The sequence below is a fragment of the Lontra canadensis genome, unplaced genomic scaffold, assembly GCF_010015895.1.
Source record: "Lontra canadensis isolate GAN:19392208 unplaced genomic scaffold, GSC_riverotter_1.0 scaffold16, whole genome shotgun sequence".
NCBI lineage: Eukaryota > Metazoa > Chordata > Mammalia > Carnivora > Mustelidae > Lontra > Lontra canadensis.
In genome coordinates this window covers 12,036,682-12,063,372 of record NW_022631010.1, presented here as the reverse complement: position 1 = coordinate 12,063,372, position 26,691 = coordinate 12,036,682, and the positions used below count along the sequence as shown (strand labels likewise).

Sequence of the window (26,691 nt, the reverse complement as noted above, 5' to 3'; positions counted from 1 at the left end):
GTTCTCCCCAGAGAAGTTATTGTTGGTGGGTGGGGCCTGAAGGGAGAGCAGATTTCTGCACCCAGCCACTGCTGGGGTTACAGTCAGACTGGTGTGTGTAGTTTCCTTCTCTCCCTGGGGCAGGAGTCCCTTTGTGGTGATGTTTGCCCCTGTTGTTGTTGCTTGCACATTGCCATGCTTGTGTCACAACTTTGGTTGCACACCTGCCACAGGTGTGTTGGAAGGGGCAGGGTGTGCAACGTTAGCAAGGTCCACACTGTTTGGTTACAGGAGGGACCTGCAACCCTGGGAAAATTGCAAAGGCCAGGATGGTGGGTGTGGGTCCCCAGAAGAACATATGGGAATTGTTAGCAAGCTAGGTGAGTGTGTTCCTGTTGCTTTCATTCCCCAGGTATCTGTGTACCTAGGCTTGAGACAGGGGAGGGAAATGGCATGCACCAGCCCTTTTGTTCTTTGAGAAGTCTTTCAAAGATCACTGTCCCTCCAGCACATGCTCTGAGATTAGTAAATTAATTATCTTCCCAAACACCCTAGGCATTTTTCAAATTGCTGCTTCTATCCTGTCTTAGTGGGGCTGTTTTGCTCTCTCTTTAAGGGCAGGGAGTCAGTTTCCTCTCCTCCTCTGGCTCTCCTAGACCTCAGCCCACTGACTTTTTTTTTTTTTTTTTTAACATTTCTGGTGTTAAGCCCCACAGACATTAAGAACTTTTGAAGTTCCCTCTTGGTTTCAAAGTCAAATATTATGAGGATTTATCTTCCTAGTGTGGGTCCCATGTGCCTGAGGTGCCTGGAATGAGGGTTTGCTCCTCTCTCTTCTTTGTGTCTGCAGCATCTTCCCCTCTCACAGATAGTCCCCAGGGTCCAGTTAGTTCCTCCCTGTGTCTCTTCTCTTGCTACCCTTTAATGTGGCTTCTTCTATTCATTTAGTTGTGGATAGTCTGTTCAGCCAGTCTTTTGGTCATTTTCTGGGCTACTTATACTGATGTGGTTGTTTTCTAGTTGTATCTGTGGGATAAGGTGAGCCTAGGATCCTCCTATTCCACCATTTCCCCCCAAATTCTTAAAAATATTTTATCAATGAATAAATTTAGTTCAATGCCAAAGTTGTGGTCAATATAACTATCTGGGTGAGTCAAGGTTTGTAGATGGATTTATAATATAGTGTTATAGCCTGTAGAGTTTAATAAGCTGAATATACTGTATTATGCATACTACATTGAACACATATACGAAGTTTTTTCTAGGGAAAATTGAAAGATAAAATGTGTGTGAATTCTGAGAAGATTAAATACATACATTGCTTAAAAGGGATAAATAGTAATTATTTTGATGGACCAGCATAACATTCTTCACTCCAATTTTAAGATACCAAAATTCAAAAGGAACCAAGGATATTTTAAGCTCTGTTTTTTTTTTTTTTAAGGTTTTATTTATTTATTTGACACAGAGATAGAGAGCACAAATAGAGCAGCAGGCAGAGGAAGAGGGAGAAGCAGGCTCTCCACCAAGCAGGGAGCCCGATGCAGGGCTTGAACTCAGGAACCTGGGACCATGTCCTAAGCCGAAGACAGATGCTTAACTGTATGAGCCACCCAGACACCCCTGTTTTAGTTTCAATACATTATGATTCACCTAAAGCCTTGGTCACAGTGTGAGTAATTAGGTATACAATATTAAATTGGCTTCCTTAGGGAAATTTTTCTAAATTTTATCTTGGTGGAGACTTGAAAGGGTCTCAAATATAAAAAATAAAGTCATATCATTCAGGATGATATAACTTTAGGACTGTTCCTCACCCCATATTTCCAAGAAAGTGAAAGGAACTGTATCACTTAGAGAGGTGAGCACAGCCACCTATTTTTTTCCTTTTGGTATGGAAAAAAAATTGCTATTTTTAACCATCTCCCTGCTCCCTCCCCTAATATTTTTTCATTATTCTAATCTATGGAGCAGGACGCTTTTCATGAAATATTATTAAAGAAGTGGCTCATAAAAATTCATCCCAGAGGCACTACCCTGGATTTATTATGACATTAAAGATGCAATTATTAAAGTTTGTGTTTGGGATTCTGTTAAATGCCAAGCATCAAGAACAAGTTGTAGAAAAGCATGGTCTTGTCCCAGATATACAGAAATGATGGGGAAGAAAAGGGTAACATGAGCTGTTCCCTCTTCACTCTCCATAATCACACTTAATGTTGATGTGTCTTTTAAGTATCAGTTGGCCATAGTCATATTGTTTTGAAAGAATGCTAACAGTAAGACTTGAGCAAAGTTATTTTCTTGAAATTGAGAAGACAAGTCACAAGAAAGCTTAGGTTAGCTCTTCATTCTGGTTTTCAAAGACACTGGCTGTCTAAGAGGCCACACAGAGGCAGTTACAAATCCTTCATTCTGCCTCACAGAACATAATTTAAATAGTCATTTTATAAATACTGACTACCTGTTTTTCACAATGGGAATAAACAAAGCCTGAAAAGCAATTAGTCTGGGCTAGTGGGAATGCTATACAGTTAAGTAGCTTTTAAAGCATAAATGGATAAATTCAGAAGAGAGAAATACAGAAGCTTTTAAAGTCTAAATGGAAAAAATCAGGATATTATTTCTTTCTTGGGGGAATGAGAGAGTTTTTGGAGATGGTATCTTAAGGACTGATAGAACATCATTATGTTATGTGGCTAGAAAAGATGTGTGCTATGTATGTGTGAACAGAGAACAGTGATAAATGCAGTGAATAAGTAGGTTGGGACCAGAAACTGTTGACATCAGTAATTTTAACATTGTTCTTTAGGCAGTGGGTAGGAATTCAATATTTTTGAGCAGAGTTGTCACTGGGAGAGATTAGTCTATATGTAGACTTGAAGGCCAAAGAAATTCAAAAGGAAGTTACTAAAATTAAGGAATAAGAGAAATTTTAAAGGAGGAGAGGGAAGCTTCCAAGACAAGGTAGAATTCATAGATTTTATCAATAGATTGGATGTGAGAACAAATGAGATGGAGCAGAACAAGATGGACCCATAGTTTAATATCTGTTATGGGTTATTAAAATAGGGCAGGAAGGGTCATTGATTTTTATTAATTACACACAATGAGCATGTGGGCCATTTTTTTAAACTCTGAAAATGTAAGGGGAAGAACCAGTGTTTAACAAAAGAAAGGTCAAGGTTAAAGTTAGGGGTTTGAGATTATATTCAGAGAAGTAGAAATTGAAGGCATATGATGATCACATAAGACAACTAAGGGAAAATACATATAGACAAGATCCTCTGAATAGATGGTGAAAGATTTCTTTCCCTTTCATTGGGGGTGGTGCTGGCAATACTGTAATATTGAAGCAATGATGGGTTGGTTTAACATGTATTTTCATTTCTGAAACTATACTGTATTTTTAAATTATTAAATTTTACATTACGAACTTTATAATTAAGAGAATGGGAGTATGTCTCTACTTATATAGAAATATTTCCAAGATACAGTGTAAAGTCCAAAAGTAAATTGTAAAACAATAGCTATAGTATAAATCCATTTATATAAGTATCTCAAAAACCATAAAATAATATTACCTATTTGTGTATGTAATTTTCATTTGTGTAATCAAAAATAAATAAATTTCACTTCACCTATAGAGTAATTGCAGGAATCCTTAACCATATCTATGTCAGAGAATTCTTATTGGGCTACTTTTTTCTTAGTTCTAATTTTAGGCTGACAAAATTAAATGGAGATTTATTCTTAGTGTCAAATCCACTCCAATAGAAATAACTTGTCTAATGACTTGCCTCTTTAAATTTACTTTGTTTCATAAAGCATTAATTATATCTATATGTTACATACCATACAACAGTAACATAAATACTACATATTTGTACCATACATATTATATAGTACATACATACACCATATAGTACATACACATATTATAGAGTTCATATATACTACATATATTGTGTATAGACCATACACAGACACCATATACATATGCCATATAGACCATAAACATACACACTGTGTGTGTGTGTGTATCCACCATATATATACATACACACACATTACAATATATGTCTTATTTAATTCCAGTATAGTTAATATACAGTTTCATACTGTTATATTAGTTCAAGGTGTACAATACAGTGAACCACAAATACTATATGTTACTCAGCGCTCATCACGATAAGTGTACTCTTAATCCCCTTCACTTATTTCACCCATCCTCTCACTCACCTCCCCTCTGGTAACCATCAGTTTGTCTTCCACAGTTAAGAGTCTGTTTTTTGGTTTGTCTCCTTTTTTCTTTGTTTTGTTTCTTAAATTCCATATATGTGTGAAATTTTATGGCATTTGTCTTTCTCTAACTGACATTTTATTTAGCATTAAACCCTCTAGGTCCATCCATGTTGTTTTAAATGGCAAGATTTCATTCTTTTTTTATGACTGAGTAATGTTCTATTTTATATACATATAATGTATAATATATAATTATAAATATTATATATTAATATATATAATACATATAATCTTTCTCTATATATAGAGGGAGATCTCACATCTCATCTATATATGTCTCACATCTTCTTTATCCATTCATCTATTGAGGACACTTGGACTACTTTCTTCATTTGACTATTGTAAATAATGCTGCAATAAACATAGGAGTGCATATATTTTTTTGAATTCCCATTCTCATATTCTTTGTGTAAATACCCAGGAGAGGAATTACTGGATCATATGGTAATTCTATTTTTAATTTTTGGGGACCCTCCATACTGTTTTTCACAGTGAGTGCACCATTTTGCATTCCTACCAACAGTGCACAAGGGTTCCTTTTTCCTCCACATCCTTGCCAACACTTCTTGTTTCTTGTGTTTTTGGTTTCAGCCATTCTAACAGCTGTGAAGTGCTATCTCATTGTGGTTTTGATTTGTAATTCCCTATTGTTGAAGGCAGTTGAGCATCTTTTCATTTGTCATTTGACCATCTATATGTCCTTGGAGAAATGTTTGTTTATGTCTTTTGCCCACATTTTAATTGGATTATTTGGTGTGTGTGTGTGTGTGTGTGTGTGTGTGTGTGTGTGTGTTGAGTTATATAAGTTCTTCATATATTTTGGCTACCAGCCCTTTATTGAATATGTCATTTGCAAATATCTTCTCCCACTTTAGTTTTTTTGATTGATTCCCTTGCTGTGCAGGAGCTTTTTATTTTGATGTACTCCTGGCAGCTTAATTTTGGCTTGTATCCCTTGCCTCAGGAGACACATCTAGAAAAGTCTTACCTAGAAAAATGTTACTATGGCAGATGCCAGAGAAATTACTGTCTGTGCTCTCTTCTAGGATTTTAGTTTCACATCTCACATTTAGGTCTTTAATCCATTTAGAGTTCATTTTGTGTATGGTATAAGAAAGTGGTCCAGTTTCATTTTTTCCCATTTATGTGACCATTTTTCCCAATATAATATGTTGAAGAGACCTTTTCTGCCACTGTATGTTCTTGGCTCTTGTCAAAGATTCTATAGTCATGGGTTTATTTCTGGGGTTTCTTTCAGCTCTTCTTTTCGTCTATGTGACTCTTTTTGTGCCAGTCCCATGCTGTTTTGATCACTACAACTTCGTAGTGTTACTTGAAATCTGGAATTGTGACACCTCCAGTTTTTTTCTTTTTCTTGATTGTTTTAGCTGTTCAGGGTCTTTTGTGGTTCTATACAAATGTTAAAATGATTTGTTCTAGTTCTGTGCAGGGTGCTGTTAGTAGGTGTTAGTATTTTGATAGGGACTACATTAACTCTATAGATTGTTTTGGGTAGTATGGACATTTTACCAATACTTTGTTCTTCCAGTCCATAAGCATGGAATATCTTCTCATTTGTTTGTGTTGTGTGCAATTTCTTTCATCAGTATTTTATGATTTTAAGGTTTTTCATCTTCTTGGTTGAGTTTATTCCTAGGTATTTTATTATATTGATGCAATTTTAAATGGGATTGTTTTCTTAATTTCTCTTTCTGCAGCTTCATTATTGGTGTGTGGAAGTGCAACAGATTTCTGCACATTGATTTTGTATTCTACAACCTTACTAAATTTATTTATCATTTCTAGTAGTTTTTTTGGTGGTCTTTGGGGGTTTTCTGTATATGGTATCATGTCATCTGCAAATAATGATGGTTTTACTTATTCCTTGTCAATTTGGATGATTTTTATTTTTCTTCCTTATCTGACTGTTGTGGCTAGGACTTCCAGTACTATGTTGAATAAAAATGGTGAGAATGGATATCCTCATCTTATTCCTGATCTTAGGGGGGACGTTTCCAGGTTTTCACTATTGAGTATCATGCTAGCTGTGGGTTTTTTTCATATATGGCTTTTACTGTGTTGAGATATGTTCCCTCTAAACCTACTTTGTTGATGGTTTTTATCATGAATGGATGATGTACTTCGTCAAATGCTTTTGGTGCATCTTTTGAAATGATAATATGCTTTTTACCCTTTCTCTTATTGCTGTGATGTATCATGTTGATTGACTTGTGAATATTGAATGACCCTTGCATCACAGGAATAAATTTCACTTGATGGTGATGAATGATTTTTTTAACGTATTATTGGATTTGGTTTGCTAATATTTTGTTGAGAATTTTTACATTTATGTTTATCAGCGATGTTGCCCTGTATTTCTTTTTCTTTCTTTTTTTTTGTAAATTTTTTTTAAAGATTTTATTTATTTATTTGACAGAGAGAGATCACAATCAGGCAGAGAATCAGGCAGAGAGAGGAAGGGAAGCAGGCTCCCCACTGAGCAGAGAGTCTGATGTGGGGCTCGATCCCAGGACCCTGGGATCATGACCTGAGCTGAAGGCAGAGGCTTTAACCCACTGAGCCACCCAGGCACCCCTGCCCTGTATTTCTTATTTCTCTTTCTCTTTCTCTCTCTCTCTCTCCTCTCTCTCTCTCTCTCTCTCTCTTTTTTGGTGGTGTCTTTATCTGGTTTTGGTGTCAGGGTAATGCGGGCCTCATAGAAGGAACTTGGAAGCTTCCTCTCCTCCTTCTCTTCCCTATCCTTAGACCTCCTCCTTCTTCTCCTCCTTTTTTTGCATGTAACGTTTTCTTTTCTCTTGTTGCTTTTAAAATTCTCTTTATCCCTAATTTTAGCCATTTTAATTACACTGTGTCTTGGTGTGGACCTGCATGGGTTGATTTTATTGGGGACTTTCTGCGCCTCCTGGATCTGGATTTCTGTTTCCTTCCCCAGATTAAGGAAGTTTTCAGGCGTTATATTTTCAAATAAATTTTCTGCCCCATTTTCTCTCTCTTCTTGTGGAATTCTTACGATACAAATGTTACTACATTGATGCTATCACTGAGTTCTCTTAATCTATTTTCATTTATTATTTTTTTCTTTCTCCTGTACAACTTAATTACATTCGATTACTCTGTCCTCAAGTCAATAATCCGTTCTCTATCCTCTAATCTACTATACATTCTCCCTAGTGAATTTTTAATTTCAGTTATTAAGTTCTTCATTTCTGATTGATTCTTCGTTTCTGTTTTCTTTCTCTTTGTTGAGAGTCTCACTGAGGTCTTCCACTGTTTTTTCAAGTCCAGTGATTAGCTTTATAACCACTACTTTACATTCTTTACCAACCATATTACTTATCTCTGTTTTGTTTAGTTCTTTTGGTGTAACTTTACTCTGTGTCCTCAATTTATCCAGCTCTCTGTCTCTTTCTATGTGTTAAGAAAGTCACCTGAGTCTCTTGCTTTTGAAAGTAGTGGCCTGATGAAGAAGAGGTCCCACAGTGGCCTGCAGTGCAATGTCCTGTCTACCAGAACCTAGCACTTCTGGTGTGTCTTCTATGGGTATTGATTGTATCCTACTGTGATGGCTGCACTACCTTTGCCTTCAGTCCTGTCATCTGCAGAGGTTGGCATTGCCTGTTTATTCTCTGTGTTTGTAGTGGGCCCATCTGGGCCTGCCTTGGACTCAGATTGTGTCAGACCAGGCATTTGCTAGATGGTAGATCTAAACTACTGGGCACTCTCCTTGTGTTGTCCCCTGAGAAGCTTTTGTTGGCGGGTGGTGTTTCCAGTCAGACCAGAGGGCTGCCCTCAGTCCCTTCCTGGTATGTGTGGTTATCTTCCCCTCTCCCTGACACAAGAGTCACTTTGGAGTGGTGCTGGACCCCTGTCAGGTGTGCTTGCACACGACTATGCTTGTGACACCACTTTGGATGGGCTCTGGCCAAGGGTGTATGGGAGGGGTGGATCTGCAAGAGAATGTGGGGTGGGGCACATGGTGCTGGCAAGTTTTGTTGGGGGTCTCCTGTGGGCGGAGATCTGGGACATGTCTGTAGAAGATGGGGGTGAGTCTCACTGTAAGTAGGCTAGATGGATGTTGGTACTGTGTTGATTCCTACAGGTGGCCTTGTTGGGGGGAGCGGGGGAGGGAAGTGGTGCCTGCCAGCTCTTTTTATCCTAGGTATGTCTCCTATAGATTCCTGCTCCTTTAGCACATGCTGTGAGATTAGTAAGCAAATCTCCTTTGCTTACATCCTAGGTGTTCTTCAAATTGCTGCTTCTATGCTCTATCTCAGCCAGGCTATTTGCTGTGCTGTCTCTTTAATGGTAGAAATTCAATTTCCTCTCACCTTCCAGGCTCTCCCAAAGCAGAGCCCTCTGATTTTTAAAGCTCTAGGTATTAAGCCCCACTGATTATAAGAACTCATGACCTTAGGCCCCTCTCGTTTTAAGAGTTAAGTGTTATGGGGATTTGTCTTCTCTGAGGGCTCTCGTGCCTGGGTAATAAGGTCTGCCTCTCTACACGTGTGGTATCCCTCCTTCCCATGGACTGTCCCACTGGTCTATTAAGCTGCTGACTGCACCTTTGCTCTTCCTACTTCTCTGATGGGGCCTCTTCATTTAGCTGTGAACAGTCTCTTCTGCCAATCTATGGGTCATTTTCTGGATTATTTACACTCATGTGTGTGTTATCTAGTTGTATCCATGGGAAGAGGTAAGCTTAGGATCTTTCCACTCTACTGTCTCCTCTGGAAATCCAATTTTCTTTTTCTTTTTTTTTTTTTTGAATTGCTTTGGAAGAAAGGTCATGACTAAGTAACAGTCCCAATCGCAGAAGTGTTTTTTGCTTTAGGTTTTCTGATATGATGTTCCTCTTGCAACCTGTCTTCAGTACTTGCCTTCCTCCCCCACCTCCCATCAACCTCAAATCTTGGGATTTGATTAGCTTGTACAATAGATTTGAAATACTATTTAATAGATTCCAAGATACACATATTTTCACATTTTAACATCTCTGAAATTGAGGTGTCTTTCAATCATGGGGCGGCGTGTCCTCATTTAATTGGCACGTTTTCATTTATTTTGGTATATAAAATGATAGTGATGTTATAATCTATGCTGTCTTAGATCTGATGAACTACAATACTTCCCAGAGGGTTTCCTTATTTTGGCAACCTTCCCCCCTCACACCCTCCCCCGGAAGCTTTTTATCTTCCCAAAAGAGAACAATCTGCTTAGGAAGGAGGAATAGTCTTGTATGGGCATTCCAGTCATTCAGGAGTAAGCAGTTTCCTAACCTTTTGGGGCTGAGGAGAAAGAGAAAGAATTGAGACTCAAGTGTCCTGACTCCCAAGTTGAACTGGAAGTCCTGCTGGGTGGGAGAAGCAAGATATAGTAGAGATCCAATAGGCTTGGGACCCGATATAAAGCAGTCTTGCTTTTTGCTTCTTCAGCCATTGCTCTAACAAACTGCAAGCCTCCTGGAGAAAGCCTCATGATGCTGGAACATGGCACCTAGTAGCTGACAAATGGCAAAGGTGATATTTAAATGAGTGGACTGGAGTTAACACTTCTATTTCCCCCATGGCCACAAAGATCCAGAAGTTCCTGCATCTCCCAGAAGAATGCTAAAATAAACTGAGTCCAGGGTGAATACTTGACTGAGCAGAGACCTTGAGCCATTAGGATGGAAGGACCCATTTTGCAGGGCTGCAGCACAGGGCAGTTAGGACTGTCCAACAGTGGAGAGACCAGATGCCCCTCCCCATTACCATCTGGGGAAAGATGTAGGGAGACTTGAATGGGGCTGGGACTCTAATGGGGGTCTTTGAAGTCTTTTAAATGCCTCTGAAATAACATGACTTTTAAGCTGGAAAACACTGAATTCGCAAGATTTTGTTTCCTTCATTAGTAAGAATGCAGAATTTGAGTGCAATCTGAACTTATAATTAAAAGTAAAACATTGTTTTGTTGAACATCTGAGCTGTATGCACATTTTAACCCCACTACAGTGGAATATTTTTTGGGGAGGGGGGTGATAGCAAATCTCAAATACTGGAAGTAGTCTGGGTTAAAGAAAAAAATGGCTCTGGGTATAGTACTATAAAATAGAAATATTTATGGTGGTGTGAAAGGATGAAAAGGCAGAGAAGATAAAAAAAAAAAAAGGGAAAATTGGGAGTGCCTCTTGGAAGCAAAGGAAAGAGGAGGCATTTGCTGAATTCTGAAGTGCCACAGAGCTCTTGTAGAAGTCCTTTGACTTGATGAGGAGCCATTTGGAATTCTTGAGAATGGGTCATCCCAATGTGGTACTGTTTAAAAAAAAATTTTTTTTTTTTTTTTAATATTTTAGAGAGAGAGTGAGTGAGTGAGAGTCAGGGGAAGGGCAGAGGAAGAGAGAGAATCTCAAGTAGACTTAACACTGAGGATGGAGCCCAAGGTGTGGGGCTCGATCCCCTGACCCTGAGATCTTGACCTGAGCAAAAACCAAGAGCAAGACACTTAACTGAATGAGTCACATTGGGGCCCCAGTGTGGTGCTATTTTAACAACCATAGTTTCCCATGGAATGTTGGTGCTGAAAGATATAGTCTAACCTCATTGTCCTACAGATAATGCATACAGGGAACCAGAGCAATTTCACAGAAATCAGTTCAAATGATAAATATGAGAAAGAAAAGAAAACAAATACATTAAGGAGTCAACAAGAATGAGCCTGTTTTGTATTAGTTGGGGAGAAGAATATGTTGGGGCATGAAGAATCCTCCTCTGGAAATAATGAAGAGGTCATTTGCAAAGAAGGCAAAAAATCTACTGGAAAGCATACATGCTGACAGGCGCTAAATGTGTTTTAATTTTTTATTAGAGAAGTTGAAAGTTTAATTTCAGTCTTGACGGTAACATAATTTTCTTTGCTTTGTTCAGAGGAACACAGAATCCATTTGTACAAGCATATACAATTCAGTTGGTGCTTTGTGTCCTAAAATCAATCCTTTGATTAGTTCTAGACTACTGTTTCCATGCGCTCCTTCCGGCTTTGGCAGCATGGCTCAGTTCCCTGCGGAATACTTTTTCATGCACTGTCTGCAACGCAACTACGGCGGGCTTAAAGACCATGCAGATAAACACTGTAGCAAATTGTTTTAATATTGAACAGACGTAAAAAGGTTATTTCCTGATATGAAATTCTGAAAATCTGCATAAATATTTTTGTGTAAAATTAAATTAGTTATGTATTTTTTTTTGAAACTAGAACTTGAAGTATCAAGAATGCCCACATAATTCATATACACATATATATAGACTTTTTCATTATGCTAAAAGTCTTGATAGTCAAATTATATTCTGTGCCATACATTTATTTAGCCAGTGTTTATTTGGCATTAGTTTAACTGGATGTGTACGGATTAGTCCTAATGGGTGCCTATGTATCATGCAAACATAGTTCTAGTATTCCTGTTGACTAATCTTGTCATGTGGCAATACTTAGATGATTTTGCTCTATAACAGTATGAATTAGGAGTATAAATACTTTATACATGGTCACATTTACAAACGTTTGCCAATAACCACTTCACAATCTTCATGGTGGAATAGTGTGTTATAATGTCTGGAATCGTCAGAAGCAATTCCTATAAAGCAAATATCAGCTGTAAACGGTCTTATGTGTACCTAACAGAGTTCTCCCTTGAGCCCTGATGAGTTTTGGCACAGGTACACTGTTCTTTTTTTTTTTTTTCTCTAATAATTTCCACAACTGTTATAGGAAATTAGCTTCTTATGGCATGGCAGAGACATGGCACTTACTGATGAGGTAACTTAGATGTAGAAAAATTCTGCAAAATTATTTGTCTAGCAGATTGCTGCTTCTGCTGATGAATTCGTAGACAGAGTTTTGTTTTTTTATCCCCCTAGTGCATGCACTTGCTATTGAATTACTAATGCACTATTTTTGCTGCAGCTCAAACATGTCCTAAATGCATCACAGAGCAGAGTTGTTAACACCAAGCTCATTCACTTGTGATGGTATTTTATAGCAAACATGTTTAAGTTGTAATAGCAAGGGTAAAACTCTGCCGTACTGGGATAGTAATTTTGGTGGATTCGGAGCTACTTTTGGTTGGTCAAAGAAACCCAATACTCAAAATGTTACATAGAAGTATGTCAGTCTCTATGGTTTCGGGTCACCTCTCGTCTGCGCCTAAAAGACAACAGCCGTCTTGCATGAAATCTGTGTTGGGAAGGTTGGGGGTGATCTTTTGATGCTGTGTGGTGTTGCTTCAGTTTGAATTTTGGAGTTTCACACTACTGTTGCTGGCCTGCGGTCCATCTCGGCTTCCAACTTCACCATCTGTTGCATCTCCTTCGCCTGTAACATCAGAAACGAGGCCTTAGGATACTGCACATGCAGCCACCCCAGACTCTCTTCTCCTGCAAATCTGATGCTATCACTCTATCCCTGCTACTCAAAGTGAGGTCCAGGGATCACCAGCATCAGCACTGCCTGGGGACTTGTGAGAAATGCACAATCTTGGAACTTACCCCAGACCTATGGGATCAGAATGTGCATTTTTCACAAGATCCCAAAGACATTTTTTTACGCACATTAAAAACTGTGAAGGACTAGTTCTACAGCATGCCAGGAAAACCATCTGAAAAGAGGCTAAGCCAGTCAATACTTAAGACTAGGTCATGTCAAACCATTTGCTTTCTAGAGATGGACATGTTGCCTTGACTGTGTGTAATCTGAAATTTTAGGAGTTGCTTATGCACACAGTTTTCCTCCAATAGCCTGAAATTTAATTAATTCCCTAAGAATCTGACTGATGGAGAAATTTAGGTGGGATCGTATCACGTTGGTTTGGCTCAAGTACCTTGCAAATAAAACATTACATGAACATGTAGGGTTCCTAGAAGCCTATTGTCCAGAAATTCTCTGTAGCAGCTCTCACTTCTTTGGGGTAATTTTTTATAGGCTTCATGAGACTGAGTTCACCATGGCTTAAGACTGTCACTAGACAACCAGATGGTTTTGGAGGTAGAAAGGAGTCAAGAGGGTCGGGGCGGTGGCGCATGGTGGGGAAGATTCCGGTGACAAATGAACTCTCTTATTTCAACATTTACTTTCCAACTGGTTTCTGGATGTTTGGGTCCAACCCAATGCATGCATCTTTTGAAGGAAAAATAAAGCATCCCTTTCGTCTTTTTGTGACCTACCACTTTGAAATAAAGGCCATTTAGGAATGGAAACATGGACATATATAGCTATTACTCAGAGGACTCTGAAGTGGTCTGATGTTACTCCTCATCTCTGCTTAGGTACTCCCAACTCAATGGAAGGTCAGTGGGGGAGTGGGAGAGAGGAGGTCAAATCCATAGGTCATCCTACGAGTATCTAAATGTCCCCAAAACTAGTTTGACCCACGGACATACAGGAATTCTCTTATTTCTACATTGTGGCTTTAAATTTCTTTTTGGCAAATATAGATATAGTAATACCAAAGAATTTAATCTTTCTGCTCAAATATGGGATGGGTGGTTCCCTCTACCTAGAGAGTTTTCACTGCCTGAAGTATACTAATACTGAGAGAAATGAGAAATGGAGAAAAATATACAAACATGAAACTATGACACAAACAGTATTCATAAGAGATGACAGGGAAAACATATCAGCATTGGAAATTAAATACTTTTATGTTCCAAAAGTAGTAATAAAAGATGCCCTATTCTTCTCCCTGCTTAGCATTTAAAGACGATATTGAACATATGTCATTATAGGGCTAGTCTCAGAGCGAGGGTCTCAAATGAGCAGGGTGACCATTCATTCCCAATTGTTGGGGACAGTTCCAAGTTATGCCCATAGTCCTGGCAAGTATGAACATCATCCCCTCTCACTTGCAAAACTATCCTGGTTCAGATAATAAATTATATGGTCACCCTACTTATAAGAGGTGATTAGGGTCCTTAGCAGACCAGATCTAGCAGAAAACATGACAAGAGTCACTATATAATGACACTGTATAATGAATGTTTCCGCACGCAGACTATAACTCTGTCATTAAAAAGCACCAATGAACTTTTAGTAGGGTGCTTTAACAGTTAATTGCAATCCTATTAATGCTTGTGAAAGTGCTGACTTTGTGACCCAGTCTTAGCTGTGGTCGGTCCAAATGACAGTCATATATCACTGTTCTTGATGCCTGGGAATATCTTCATTAGCATGACTTGAGTTTTCTAGGTCTGCTGTAGGAACCGTTGGCTAAGACTCCTTCAGAAATAATTCTAAAGATTTGGGGCATTTCCATTTGAATATTACCTCAGAAATTCAAGCATGAAATAATCAAGCTTTTAAATCCAAACCCGTGAGATACTAATAAGTTATGACCAGAGGTGAATCATAAATGGAGACTGCACCGAGCACACTAACAGAGCTGAGAAGGAAAGCAATGTCTTGCTTATCAGAGTTTCGGTCCTACCTTGTGTTTGGGACACTGCATGGCAGGATTTCAATAGCTGTTTGTACAAAAATAGTAATGTCAAAATTGAGTCATACATATAAAGCAAAGAAAATAAATGAATACTGAATAAATGAATACTTGAAAAATGAATGCAAAACCATATACAGAAAAGCAAAGAGCTAAGAATAAAACATGTATACGCCCATCAGTGACGAACTCCCCTCCCAGGTTGGTCTCAACAGAAAATTAAAAAACAACAAATAAACAAACAAACAAACAAACAAAAAAACCAAATCAAACAACCAATGCCTAGGACCCCAGACTGTCCTCTCCTGCAGGAGTGAGTGGGAAACTGTTCCATTAGCAAGAACCTTCACTTCTCTTTATTAAATGATAGGATTGATGACAAAAATCAACTTGTAAAGCTTGGGTATGATAGTAATGGAGGGTTAATGTTTGAAATGGTACATGGCAGGATGGATGACATACTCGTGGCTGGAAAGTCTACGGGAATATTTAGTAGAAAACTGCTCCCCGACCCTTGGAGTTTGAAGCATTGGATGACCAAGTAGGCAAAGCCATTAGGTGGCTTAAAAAAGAGCACATGAGGTTAGGATCCAGAATTGGGGCCAATTATATTAAATTATAAATTATATTAAAACTTGAGTTGTTTCTGCTAGTCCCCCAATGCTGGTCTAGCTAATTAAGTAGCTCCTTGGGGGGATGGAGTGAGCTTCTGGGAATAAGGTCACAAGGAAGCAAGTAAGAAGCCTTAAAGCAATATTACGGATGAATGTTCAAATTATTTTTGGCTTAGAAACAGAATAGTCTTTGGGTTTAACAAGGAAAAATTTCGGATTGTCTGGAAATAGGAAAATGTTCTGCCAGTGAAATGTTTAATTGGTTATGAAAGGGAGCTCTTCTACCCGATTCCAGACCTTGCCTAGCATGAGGGAAGAGATGGAGTGACCTTGTCTTTTGCACCTATACCTGAGTTTGTAACACAGGGACAGGATAACTAACAGCTCTCTGACCGTTAAATTCCAAACCAAACAAAACCATACTAGAAAGGCCTGGGACTGAATTTGTTATTGAACAGCCCATGTTTTGGTAAAGCAGGGCTTAGCACAGAAATTCAAGTCCAAATTCTACCTCTGCCAGAAGCATGGATAGAATATTGTGAATTTCTTTCATTGAATGTCCTTAACTCTTCATCAAATCTCAAGCTTCCTTGCGATCTGTGCTTTCCTAAGCTTCTGTGACTCAGAGTGTCAGCTGTGGGTGGTAGACATTGTTTATGACATATCGGAAGGCATTACATGAATTTTTTGGGGAAAAAAGCCACTATCCTCCCGATACGCTCAATCAGTCCAGTTATCACTAATCCCATATATTTTAATGCAAGAACTCTTGTGTGGTTTGAATTCTCCATGGGTTAGGATAAAAGCTCAAAGTGATTTTTTATTATGTACTTGGGCTCTGAAATGAAAAACAGTAGGTAAGTGTATTTTCCAGCTCTGATATTCACCACTATTGTAGTAATGAGTAATTTTTAGCACATTTACATTCCTTAGCCAAACTAGTTGCTAAGCAACACAGTAATTTCTAAGTAGTTTCTTAATTTAGTTAACTGAAACATAACGGTGCCTTACCTTCATTGTGCCTTCTTCTGAGAGGCATCCTTATCCCACCCAGCCCTGAATCACTGAAGTAGATCCTAATGTTTTGGAGACGGTGACTTTACCTTTATTCACATTCCCATTTTGCCCAATGGAAACACTTTCTGGAAAGTGCTTTAAGAGCAAAAACATAAGCTAGGTATCCTGTACCAGAACATGATGTATCTATGAGATGGTCACATGAATTAGACCCACAGGACAATAAACGTTTATTGTCCCCCTTGAGGATCTGTGGACTGTTCATGAATAGAAGCATTTAGCTGAAAAGGAAATGTGAAACATAACTCAGAAGTATGCTGATGAATAGAACTTTGGTCTACTGAAAAGTAACAAATCTGAAACCGGAAGTAGGATTTGTTACCCAACTGTAATACAAAAAAAAAGATTTTATGGTTTTGTTTTACTTTCTCAAAGATACATTTTAGTGTAATTCCAACTGAAGTGTTTTTCAACAGAAGCCATTTACTCTGAGAAACATACCTTCAATAGAAGTGCTTTATAGATGAAATAGGAAAGAACAATGTAGTATGAGAACCGATTTCATCAAACCCTCTTCACGGTTTCTAGATGGAAGTAGATTATCTGGATAAAAAAAGCTTCTAAACAAGCTATACCTTACGACTGAAATTTGAGACAGACTGAAATTGAAACTGTTCTGTAGGGTCATTTTGCCTTATAAGCTAGAGCTATGGCCATCAGCTGAAATAAATGGCCGATGGATTGCGTCACCCATTGGGGAAGGAGACCAACTGCACCGCCTTTTAGGTAAACATACAGAGATCTTGCTGTTGCTCTCTAACAACAGCTGATGGCTAACTCAAGAGGTGGATTTTGGATAACTATTGGTGTTGACTTCTTAGTGTTTTGTCTAAGGAAAAACACCAAGAGTATAGTATCCACTTGCATTCAGTGGTTTGTAGAGTTTTGGCAGTTCCTTTCTGTGGGTCCCACTTGAAAGCCCTGAGATTGTTTTAGTACTTTGCTTTTAGATTGACATTGAAAAGAGGTAGTTTCTCTCATTTGCTCTTAAGCATAGCAAATGTTTGAATTTGCTCACTCCTATGTTGCAAATTCTAAAACTCTAAGTGAAAATGAAAAAAAAAAAAACAATTTGTAACCTTCCTCTTCTCTTCTCAGGGGCATCATTCTTAGAACCATTACCATCTATTCAAAGGATGACTTTGGGTTCCCCTCTATGCTCCCCACCATGGCTGTATTCCTCTCCCACTTCCAAAAAGAATTCTTTGTCTTTTTTGATGAAATGGGGAATATACAGCAAAAGGGGTCACATTTTTACTAGCCACCTTTCCACACCACTACTCATGGCATCTGCCCCCCAAAGCAGGCTGGCTCTGTCTTTTCATGCCTTTTAGGTAAGATACCTGCTCATTTTGTTTCTCTAGGAACTCGAGGTGTTCAAGCTGGACTTTTTTCAACTGATCCATTTCTTTGGACTGTTTCATTGCAAGCTGTAAAATAGAAAAATTCGGATAAACTTTGGGTTGTAATCTGAAAACTTACAGATGAGGTATGACTGGTAAGTTTACAATTTAACTGAGGGAGATGTTTATAAAAAAAATCAAGAAAAACAGTCTGAAAACTGAAGAGTTTAAACCCATAATTATTAAGTGGGAAGATCTTCTCTGCTAAAATCTTCTCAGAACATAATAGAATATTTATGCACAATTAAAGCTTGGCTTTCTTTTCCATATAAAATGGTGCCAGATTAATACCATCAAGATTTAAGAGATAGATTAGTTAGCTCTCAGGGAGCAGGCAAGAGAAGCTGGAATGTTTAATGGAATACTATGCAGCCATCAAAAGAAATGAAATCTTGCCATTTGCGACGACGTGGATGGAACTAGAGGGTATCATGCTTAGCGAAATAAGTCAATCGGAGAAAGACAACTATCATATGATCTCCCTGATATGAGGGAGAGGAGATGCAACATGGGGGGTTAAGAGGGTAGGAGAGGAGTAAATGAAACAAGATGGGATTGGGAGGGAGACAAACCATAAGTGACTCTCAATCTCACAAAACAAACTGAGGGTTGATGGGGGGAGGGGGGTTGAGGGGGGTGGGGTTATGGACATTGGGGAGGGTATGTGCTATGGTGAGTGTTGTGAAGTGTGTAAACCTGGTGATTCACAGACCTGTACCCCTGCAGATAAAAATATATGTTTATAAAAAATAAAATTTAAAAAAAAAAAAGAAAAATCAAATTAAACAAATTACCCAGAAGAAGTTTGATACCTAAGCATGAGTTATTGTTTACAGTGCCAAGAAAATTACAAAATACTTACTCTCTTTCTTTCTTCCAGAAACTTTTTGGTGTTGCTGCTATTTAACTCCCTGACTCGCCTAAAAGTAATAGGTACAAATAACAGTTGGCATGACGTTGAATAGAATTAACATAATATTACATAAGAAAGCGTTATATTCCATTTAACTCTCTGGATGGGATTATCACTTTTCCTAATTTTTGCGGAATTTTTAAAGACATAATGTAGAGAGAGAAATACAAACATCTTTGTACCCATCACTCAGGTTAATTAGTATTAATGTTTTGCCCTCCTTGGCTCATCTTTTTAAAGGTAACAAAGTGTTACAGATACAGTTAAAGTCCCTTTTGTGTTTTTCCAGATTCCATTTCTCTCCTTCCTTTCTCTCTAGACATAACCACTATTTTGAGTTTGGTGTGGACATTCCCATCCATGTTTTAACATTTTTATTCCATATGGATGTGTATCCCCTTTGTAATATATACAAACACTTGGCTCAAACTTTTGGGTACCTACAAATCAAATGTAGATACTCTCAAAAACACAGACTGCTGGGCGCACTGCCAGAGGATCTGATTCAGTGGGTCTGGGGTGCGGCCTGAGATTCTGCATTTCTAACAAGCTCCCAAGTGATACTGCTGGTCTCCATTGTTCTGTTTCCCATAAATGGTAACCTACTCTGGGTTTCTCCCCGTAACTTAAAACTAGAGATATAACCGTGTTGCAAACTATTTCATTACTTTCATCGTTGTATGGATTTTTTCCATTTATGTAGAGAATACAGTATTTCCAGTTTGCCATTAATGACAAATAGGTTATTTCCCAACAATGCTCCAAGGATCTGGTGCATAGGGCCCTGCGATGCTTGGCGTGCTGACGGTCTGTTGATTTAATAAATGTAGGGCATACCTTTCTGTGCATATGAGCACGGACTTCTCTAAGGTATATGCCTAGATGTGCAGGTTGGTAGGGAATGAACAGCTTCATCTTTACTCCAAAGCGCTTACCTTTATTGGCATTCATAACCAGGATCTGAATGCTACACTTCCTTCAGGTCTTTGCCCATTCTTGGTATTGTCAGACATTCACTTTTGTGTCAATTAGTTCTGGGAAATGGCATAACTACCAGCGAGGCTGGCATGGTTTTCCTGACTGAATAGACCTCTAACTGATTGAATTTGCCTAAAGCTATGAGTCTCTTCAGGTTTTCTCCTTCCTTTTCAGGCAGTTTTGGTTACTGGTATTTTTCTAGGCAATTTTCTATTCCCTTTCAGTGTTCAAACTCACTGCCAGTATTCTTTAAGTAGTCTTCCTTTTCAAAAATACTGATTAGATCTGCAGTGATTTCTCCTTTTTATTTGTACATTTATTTATTTATTTATTTTTATTTAAAATATTTTACTTATTTATTTGACAGAGAGAGGGAGAGAGATCACAAGCAGGCAGAGAGGCAGGCAGAGAGAGGGGGAAGCTAGCTCTGCATTGAGAAGAGAGCCCGATGCGGGATTCGATCCCAGGACCCTGAGATCATGACCTAAGCTGAAGGCAGAGGCTTAACCCACTGAGCTACCCAGGTGCCCTCTATATTTATTTATATATTACTAACTTGTGCCTTTTCATTTCTTGAGCAGTCTTGCTGGAGGGTCACTGGTTTTATCTTTTTTTCAAATAATAAGCTTTTGTTTTTGGTGATATTCTACATTGCTTTTTGCTTTCTACTTCGTACTTTTTGCTTTTTTATTTCTCCCTATCTGAGATCTTTGGGTTCATCCTGTATTTCTAATTTTAAACTCTCTTGAGTGTTTAAACTCACTAGTTTGCATTTATTTTAAAAAGTATATACACCTAGGGGCACCTGTGTGGCTCAGGGAAGCATCTGGCCCTTGATTTCAGCTAAGGTCAGGATCTCAGGGTTATGAGATCAACCCCGTGCTGGGCTCCCTGCTGGGCATGGAGGCTGCTTAACATTCTTTCTCTTCCTCTTCCTCCCACTTGTACTCTCTCTCTCTCTTAAAAAAATGTAAACCATGTATCAGGGATTTCTCCACATCCTCACCAACACTTCTTTCTTATCTTTTTGATAAATAGCCTTTCTAACAGGGATGAGGTTTTATTTCATTGTGGTTTAGATTTGCATCTCCCTGATGATTAGTCACCTTGAACACTTTCCATGTACCTCTTGGCCATTTGTATGTTTTCTTCGGAAAAATGTCTATTCAGGTCCTCTGCCCATTTTAAATTCAGATTGTTTTGTTGTTGAGTTGTATGAGTTCCTTAAGTATGTTTGGATATTAATCCCTGATACATGGTTTACAAATATTTTTTTCCATTCCATAGGTTGCCTCTTCATTTTGTCGATTTTTTTGCTATGTGCTTTAGCTCCTTTCTACACACTGATAGACAGTACTTGCATTGTTGTTCCATTTTCAGTGTTGCACTGTTTCTGTTGAAATGTCCTCGTTGACTCGGGAAGAGAAGTCAGCTTCTATAGGTCCTTCTAAGCTATCTGATTGTAACTTCTTAGATTTTATTTCTCAGTACTTTGGTAAAGTGGGCACACATACATAATGCGTGTGTTTGCACACACGAATTATTTTTAAAACCAGCTATTTGTAGGTGTTTTAGTACCACCTACCACTGGAGACAATGTCAAAACAAAAAAGTTAAAAACGTTGTTAATTATCAGTAACTTAGAATTTAAGATAATTTGACCTCAACTGGGCTGAAGTCAACTTTGTAACATACTTGAAAAAAGTGAAAAAGAGCTCTTTAATGATTAGTACATTTATCCAAATGAATTCTGTATTTTCAGGGAAACTAAAATAGTTCATATTGATGAGGTTTTCCCATGGCTGGAATATTTTATATTTCTGAGCTAAAGCAGATGACATTTCTACTATACAAGGCCCTTAAACAAAGTTCCTTGTCTGAGAATAAACAAAGAACCATAACCGGATGGTGCGAAGAAGTATTGATTAAACGGAGTAATCATTTCCCTAGATGCTTCATGTTGACTGAGAAATTTCTCGGCCAACACTTTATTTTATTTATTTATTTGACAGAGAGAGAGACAGCAAGGGAAGGAACACAAGCAGGGGAAGCGGGAGAGGGAGAAACAGGCTTCCCACTAAGCAGGGAGCCCGAAGTTGGGGCTCGATCCCAGGACCCTGGGATCATGACCTGAGCGGAAGGTGGACGCTTAACAGACTCAGCCATCCAGGTGCCCCTCGGCCAACATTTTACAAAGTCAATTCATTTCCAAGTCAAATTACTGTGGAATTCCATACCCAACTGATGACCCATTCCCAATTGTACTTAATTCAAACAACACTTCTGCATGAAAATGCACTGGATGGCATGTTGCTTCATATTTTATCGTATTTCATGGTTAACATTTATAATTGAGTTGTGCTTTTAAAGAAATCAATGAAATTGAGGTAGTTGGACAACAGTTGTTGCCATATTCAAAACAAAAAGGCAGGGGCACCTGGGTAGCTCAGGCGTTAGGTGTCTGACTTCGGTTCAGGTCATGATGCCAGGGTGCTGGGATCGAGCCCCAACATCGGCTCCCTACTTAGTGGGAAGTTGCCTTCTGTCTCTCTCACTACCCCTGCTTGTCTTCCCTCTCTGTCAAATAAATAAATAAAGTCTGAAACACACAAAAAAATGAAAAGAATAAAAAACCCCTAAAAAACAAAGAGGCAACATCTGGTATCCAGTGAGCCTCCATAAGAGACCACATAGACAGGGAGACCGTGAAACACAGGCACTTTCCTTTGCAGCTGCAAAGTTCTCCAGCAGCTCAGCCTCTAGCTCAGGGAGAGCAGCCTGCCTTGAAGCCCTCAACATGCTCACGTCTCAGTCCCAAGAGCTAATCTTCATGTGGCTCAGTTATTTTGGGATCGCTGGGAATCAAGGGATCTCAATGCCCTCTCTTGGGTGACAGGACTCCTGATACCCTCTCAAATCCCCTGTGCCTAAAGAGTTTGCACCTGGAACCTTCTCTGGAGGTCACACACACCTTCCCCCAGCCCCAGGTGGCAAATGGCTGATCAACACAGAAGTACAAAAGCCAGATGCCCTTGGTTCAAAGAGATCAGATCAGTGGTGCAGCTTATCCTCCAGATCAGGCTTAGATCAGGCTGAAGAGGGACTGTAGCGGAGACCCATATACCCTTGCTCCGTCACTGCCTTGGACCCTCCCTCCTTCCCCTACTCCTCTGAAGATCCCTTCCTCCGTAAATGACATGCAGCCAAGTTCCTGTCTCGGTCTCTGTTTCTAGAAAACACAACCCAAGACAAGGTGGAACCAGAAAACTCGAGTGGGGACTTTTGAGGTGTTCCCTGGGTTCAGGGACAGCACAAGGCAAATCCAAGGGAGAAGACTGCCCTCCTACAGGCTGCTAGTCAGAACCATCCCGTCCAGAATGCACCCACACCTGAGCAGGTGAGCTTCTTGCGTATCTTATGCAATTTGGTGTGTAGACGAGTGCACAAGGTCTTTTACTGGTGGTAGTGAACAATCAGAAGACCAGTGTTCCTTAGCAACCAGAATACGTCTGCATAGCAGTTCTAACAGCAGAGTTCACAGCCAACACTCACTTATGAGTAGTGTGTGTGTGCACATACAGACGTTGTGCTTATGTCTCCCAGCCAATGTTCCATCCCCGCAGGGAGCGCACTCAGGCTTACCTTTCCCGTTCTGCTTTGTTCTTGATAGATTTATCTTGGCTGATGGCTTTGCTGTTTTCCATAGAAATCTTAGCCTGGTGTGCTCGCATTTCCTTGCTTTCCCTAAGTATTCAAAGTAAAGAAATAGGGGTTGGGGGGAAATGGAGAGTTAGTGTTTAGTGGGTACAAAGTTTCAACTGGGGAAGATGAAAAAGTCTGGGAGACCAATGGTAGCGACCGCTACACAACAGTGGGAGTGTACTGACTGCCACACACTTTTAAAAATGGGTACAATGGGGCGCCTGGGTGGCTCAGTCAGTTCTGCTGGTTCAGGTCATGATCCCAGGGTCCTGGGATCGAGCTCCACGTGGGGCTCCCTGCTCAGGGGGGAGTCTGGTTCTCTCTTTCCCTCTTCCTTTTCTCTGTCTCACATTAAAAAAAAAATCTTAAAAAAATGGTTAAAATGGCAAATTTTATGTTGTAGATATTTTACTATAATAAAACAATTCTACAAGTAACAACAGGACTATGTTCACTCCCCCCCCACTATTAAGCTCATCGAGTTATTTTGTATCCTGTGGGAAAGAGGGAAAGAGCTCCAATACATGAGAAGTAGAAGTGGGTCACCTACTGAGGAAGTGTCAGTGATGAACGGGAATAAAGAGATATTACGTTTGTCAATTAAAAACATATTTTCCAGTTTTGCCCTACATTTCTTGGGATCAGATGGCCTGGAAGAGAGAGGATGTTCTGAACCTCACTAGTGACCTTTATGTTCTCTGACAGCTCATGGGAAGGAAGGGGACTGAGAAGTTTCAGATAAGCATGGGATATTGGAGGGCTGGGGAGGGGAGGAAGCTTACATAAGGCCCCTGATCCCTGCATGTGCTGGGATGTCGGTGTGTACATGAGAAAGACTCACAGATTATTTATGTGTACATTAAAGGTGTACATTTTGGAACACTGAAATGAGTATTATTAGCAAATAATTCTTTCTGGAACCTGTAGAGATCTCTTTGAAATCCTGCCTGGAAACAAATGACCAAGGAGGAGTCAGGTGTTCTAAGTAGTGTCCGGACTGTCTCAAAAGAGATGGACAACACTGGGCCCACAGAGACAAGAAAACGCACAGAAAGTCCTGCGCCCAAGCAAATGGCTCTCCAGTTGTTCCTCCAACTATTTCCTTATTAATTCATTCGAGAAGCACTTCTTAGTGACTAAATGTGGCTGGCCAGTCTTAAAGGGGGCAAGATTTTTTAACCAAGAGCAACAGCTGTGATTGTAAGGAAGACATACTTCACACAGGGTGCTTGAGAAAACGTCCAAATGCTCCTGTTACTTGGAAAAATGTCCTGACTGTGCATTTATTTTTTAAGGAAATTAGTAATTAGGTTATGCTTTCTTCAAATAACTTCTGAAGCAATGCAAGAATTAGTGAACTTTTTCTTTTGAGAGCTAAATTCTTTTTTTTTTTTTTTCCCATTCACTGACAAGAAAGAGGAGAGAGGAGTAGCCTCATCTTGTGAAGTATCTTTGGAGAAGGAGGGCTGGTTACAATCTGGTACCGTGGCAGCGGTCAAAGGCAGAGTGGTGAGCAGACCTTTTTGTGTACTCAATCAAGAGCATCTTGCAGGGAAAAAAAATAAAAGACCACTCCTAACCTATACAATTTCATAGGATACTTTAAAAACGGAGAGGGGATCTCCAGCAAACTTGCACCGTCTACCACCTTTAGTTGCCTTGAATGAGAATTGGCCACCACGTTCTTACGGCCGGATCGATCTCTCCAGAACCAGGCTGGGAATTCATGAACGTGTCCAGATAATTTTTGCAGTTAGCATTGAAAAATGTTTTTGTTTGCTTTGTTTGTGTAATGCTTCTATTTTCTACTCTTGTGTGTGTATCAATAGACCTAACAGTGGCATATGGGAGGGATGAAGGGCAAAGCCGCAAAGCTGGAACAAAGCAGTTATCAAAGGATGTAATTGACATGGACGCTCTTCTGCTGGAGGTGGGGGATCTAGCTCATCATTTGCAGAATTTAAAGGATTCTTCAATTCATAAACCAATACTTCTTCGCTATTTCTTGATTAGGCCTATCTTCCTAAAATTCCTAGAAGTCCTACTCATGTATAAAGTAGGATCTCACCACATTTAGCCACTGAGTGATCAGATCCGATCTGATCAAGGAGCTTAACTGGTTGGTGTTCATCTCTTTCTGTGTCCTTTCTCCTAAGAGGCTCCAGGCTACTTTCCAGAGCCCAGCGTTGGGCCTAACACTCTGTGAAGCCTCCATGACCGCTCTGGAGTTAGCAGAGCTCCTTTGGGCTGCTCTGCTTTTTAGTACACATCCCATACTATTTGTAAGTCAACTGAATTTTTCATGTGTGTGTTAAGACCTTGCTAACACTTGTAAGCACTTTGATGGCAGAGGCCATTGCTTATAGTTCACGTTGCTTGCCTTAGCTGTATGACATGATACTCGTAACAGCTCAGGACTACTACAAAATTAGCAGTTCCCTCTGGAGAAGGCGCACTTGCCTACCTGTCATGGGACATTTTCAGCTGCTGGGTTTGCTGCTCATGGGCATTGATCAGTAGTTTTCTCAGGAGCTCACACTGCTGGCTGAGGTGTAGGTCCCGGATTTCTTGCTCCTCAGCACTGTGGGTGTTGATCATTTCTGACCACTCCTTTGTGTGCTGGGCCACTATCTCTTTGACCTGTGTTGGGGGTAAAAAGGGATGGTGCCACTTGGAACTCTCACATATCAGGTATAAAAAGGAAAACACAGTATCCTTCGTGCATTTCAAATCCCACCCACCAATTTAGCTGGTGAATCAGTAGACACTCCAACCTGAAAAAAATATGTACCAATCCATGGGAATCAGGAAGTCATAGCTTCTTAAAATAATCCATCACTTTGGTTCTAAATATTCAACCATGACCTCTGATTTCATTTCCTAACTTGTCCATGTTCCCTTTTGTCGGGACTCTGTCCTCCTTTATGGATTCTTTCAGCTTCTCATTTCCTCTTGCTCTTCCCGCTTCACATCCACAAGGCCACAGGTCTGAGTGGAAAAACCCTATGTTCTCTTATGGCTGGATTATGACTCATTGTGTCAACCCTACCAGACGTTGGGGTAGAAAGTCTCCCCTTCCCCATATCCATGCTCTTTGCAATGTGGTTTTGTACCTTTCCTCGTCAAGAGCTAGTGTCTATTTCCCCACCTCCTTGAATCTGGCTGCCCTTGGGACTTACTTCATCCACAAGACAGTGGCCCTGGGACAGAGCCTACGCTAGCCTGATGGAGGATGAG

The 26,691-nt window shown here is 39.6% G+C and overlaps 1 protein-coding gene across 6 annotated transcripts in view; it reads right to left on the bottom strand.

The window, feature by feature from the left end:
- Positions 1–11,127: 11,127 nt before the first annotated feature.
- PLCB4 (phospholipase C beta 4) overlaps positions 11,128–26,691 on the bottom strand; it is a 413,791-nt gene continuing 398,227 nt past the window's right edge. For 3 of the 6 annotated variants that reach the window (XM_032859166.1, XM_032859167.1, XM_032859170.1), the window contains 6 exons: positions 25,919–26,094; positions 23,395–23,496; positions 18,724–18,781; positions 17,802–17,888; positions 14,759–14,795; positions 12,563–12,651 (listed from right to left, as the gene is read on the bottom strand). In XM_032859166.1, coding sequence (XP_032715057.1) covers positions 12,563–12,651; positions 14,759–14,795; positions 17,802–17,888; positions 18,724–18,781; positions 23,395–23,496; positions 25,919–26,094 — 549 coding nt within the window. Of the gene's footprint in view, positions 12,652–14,758; positions 14,796–17,801; positions 17,889–18,723; positions 18,782–23,394; positions 23,497–25,918; positions 26,095–26,691 lie in introns of all 6 variants that reach the window. The other 3 variants (XM_032859171.1, XM_032859172.1, XM_032859169.1) reach the window with 2 other exon arrangements.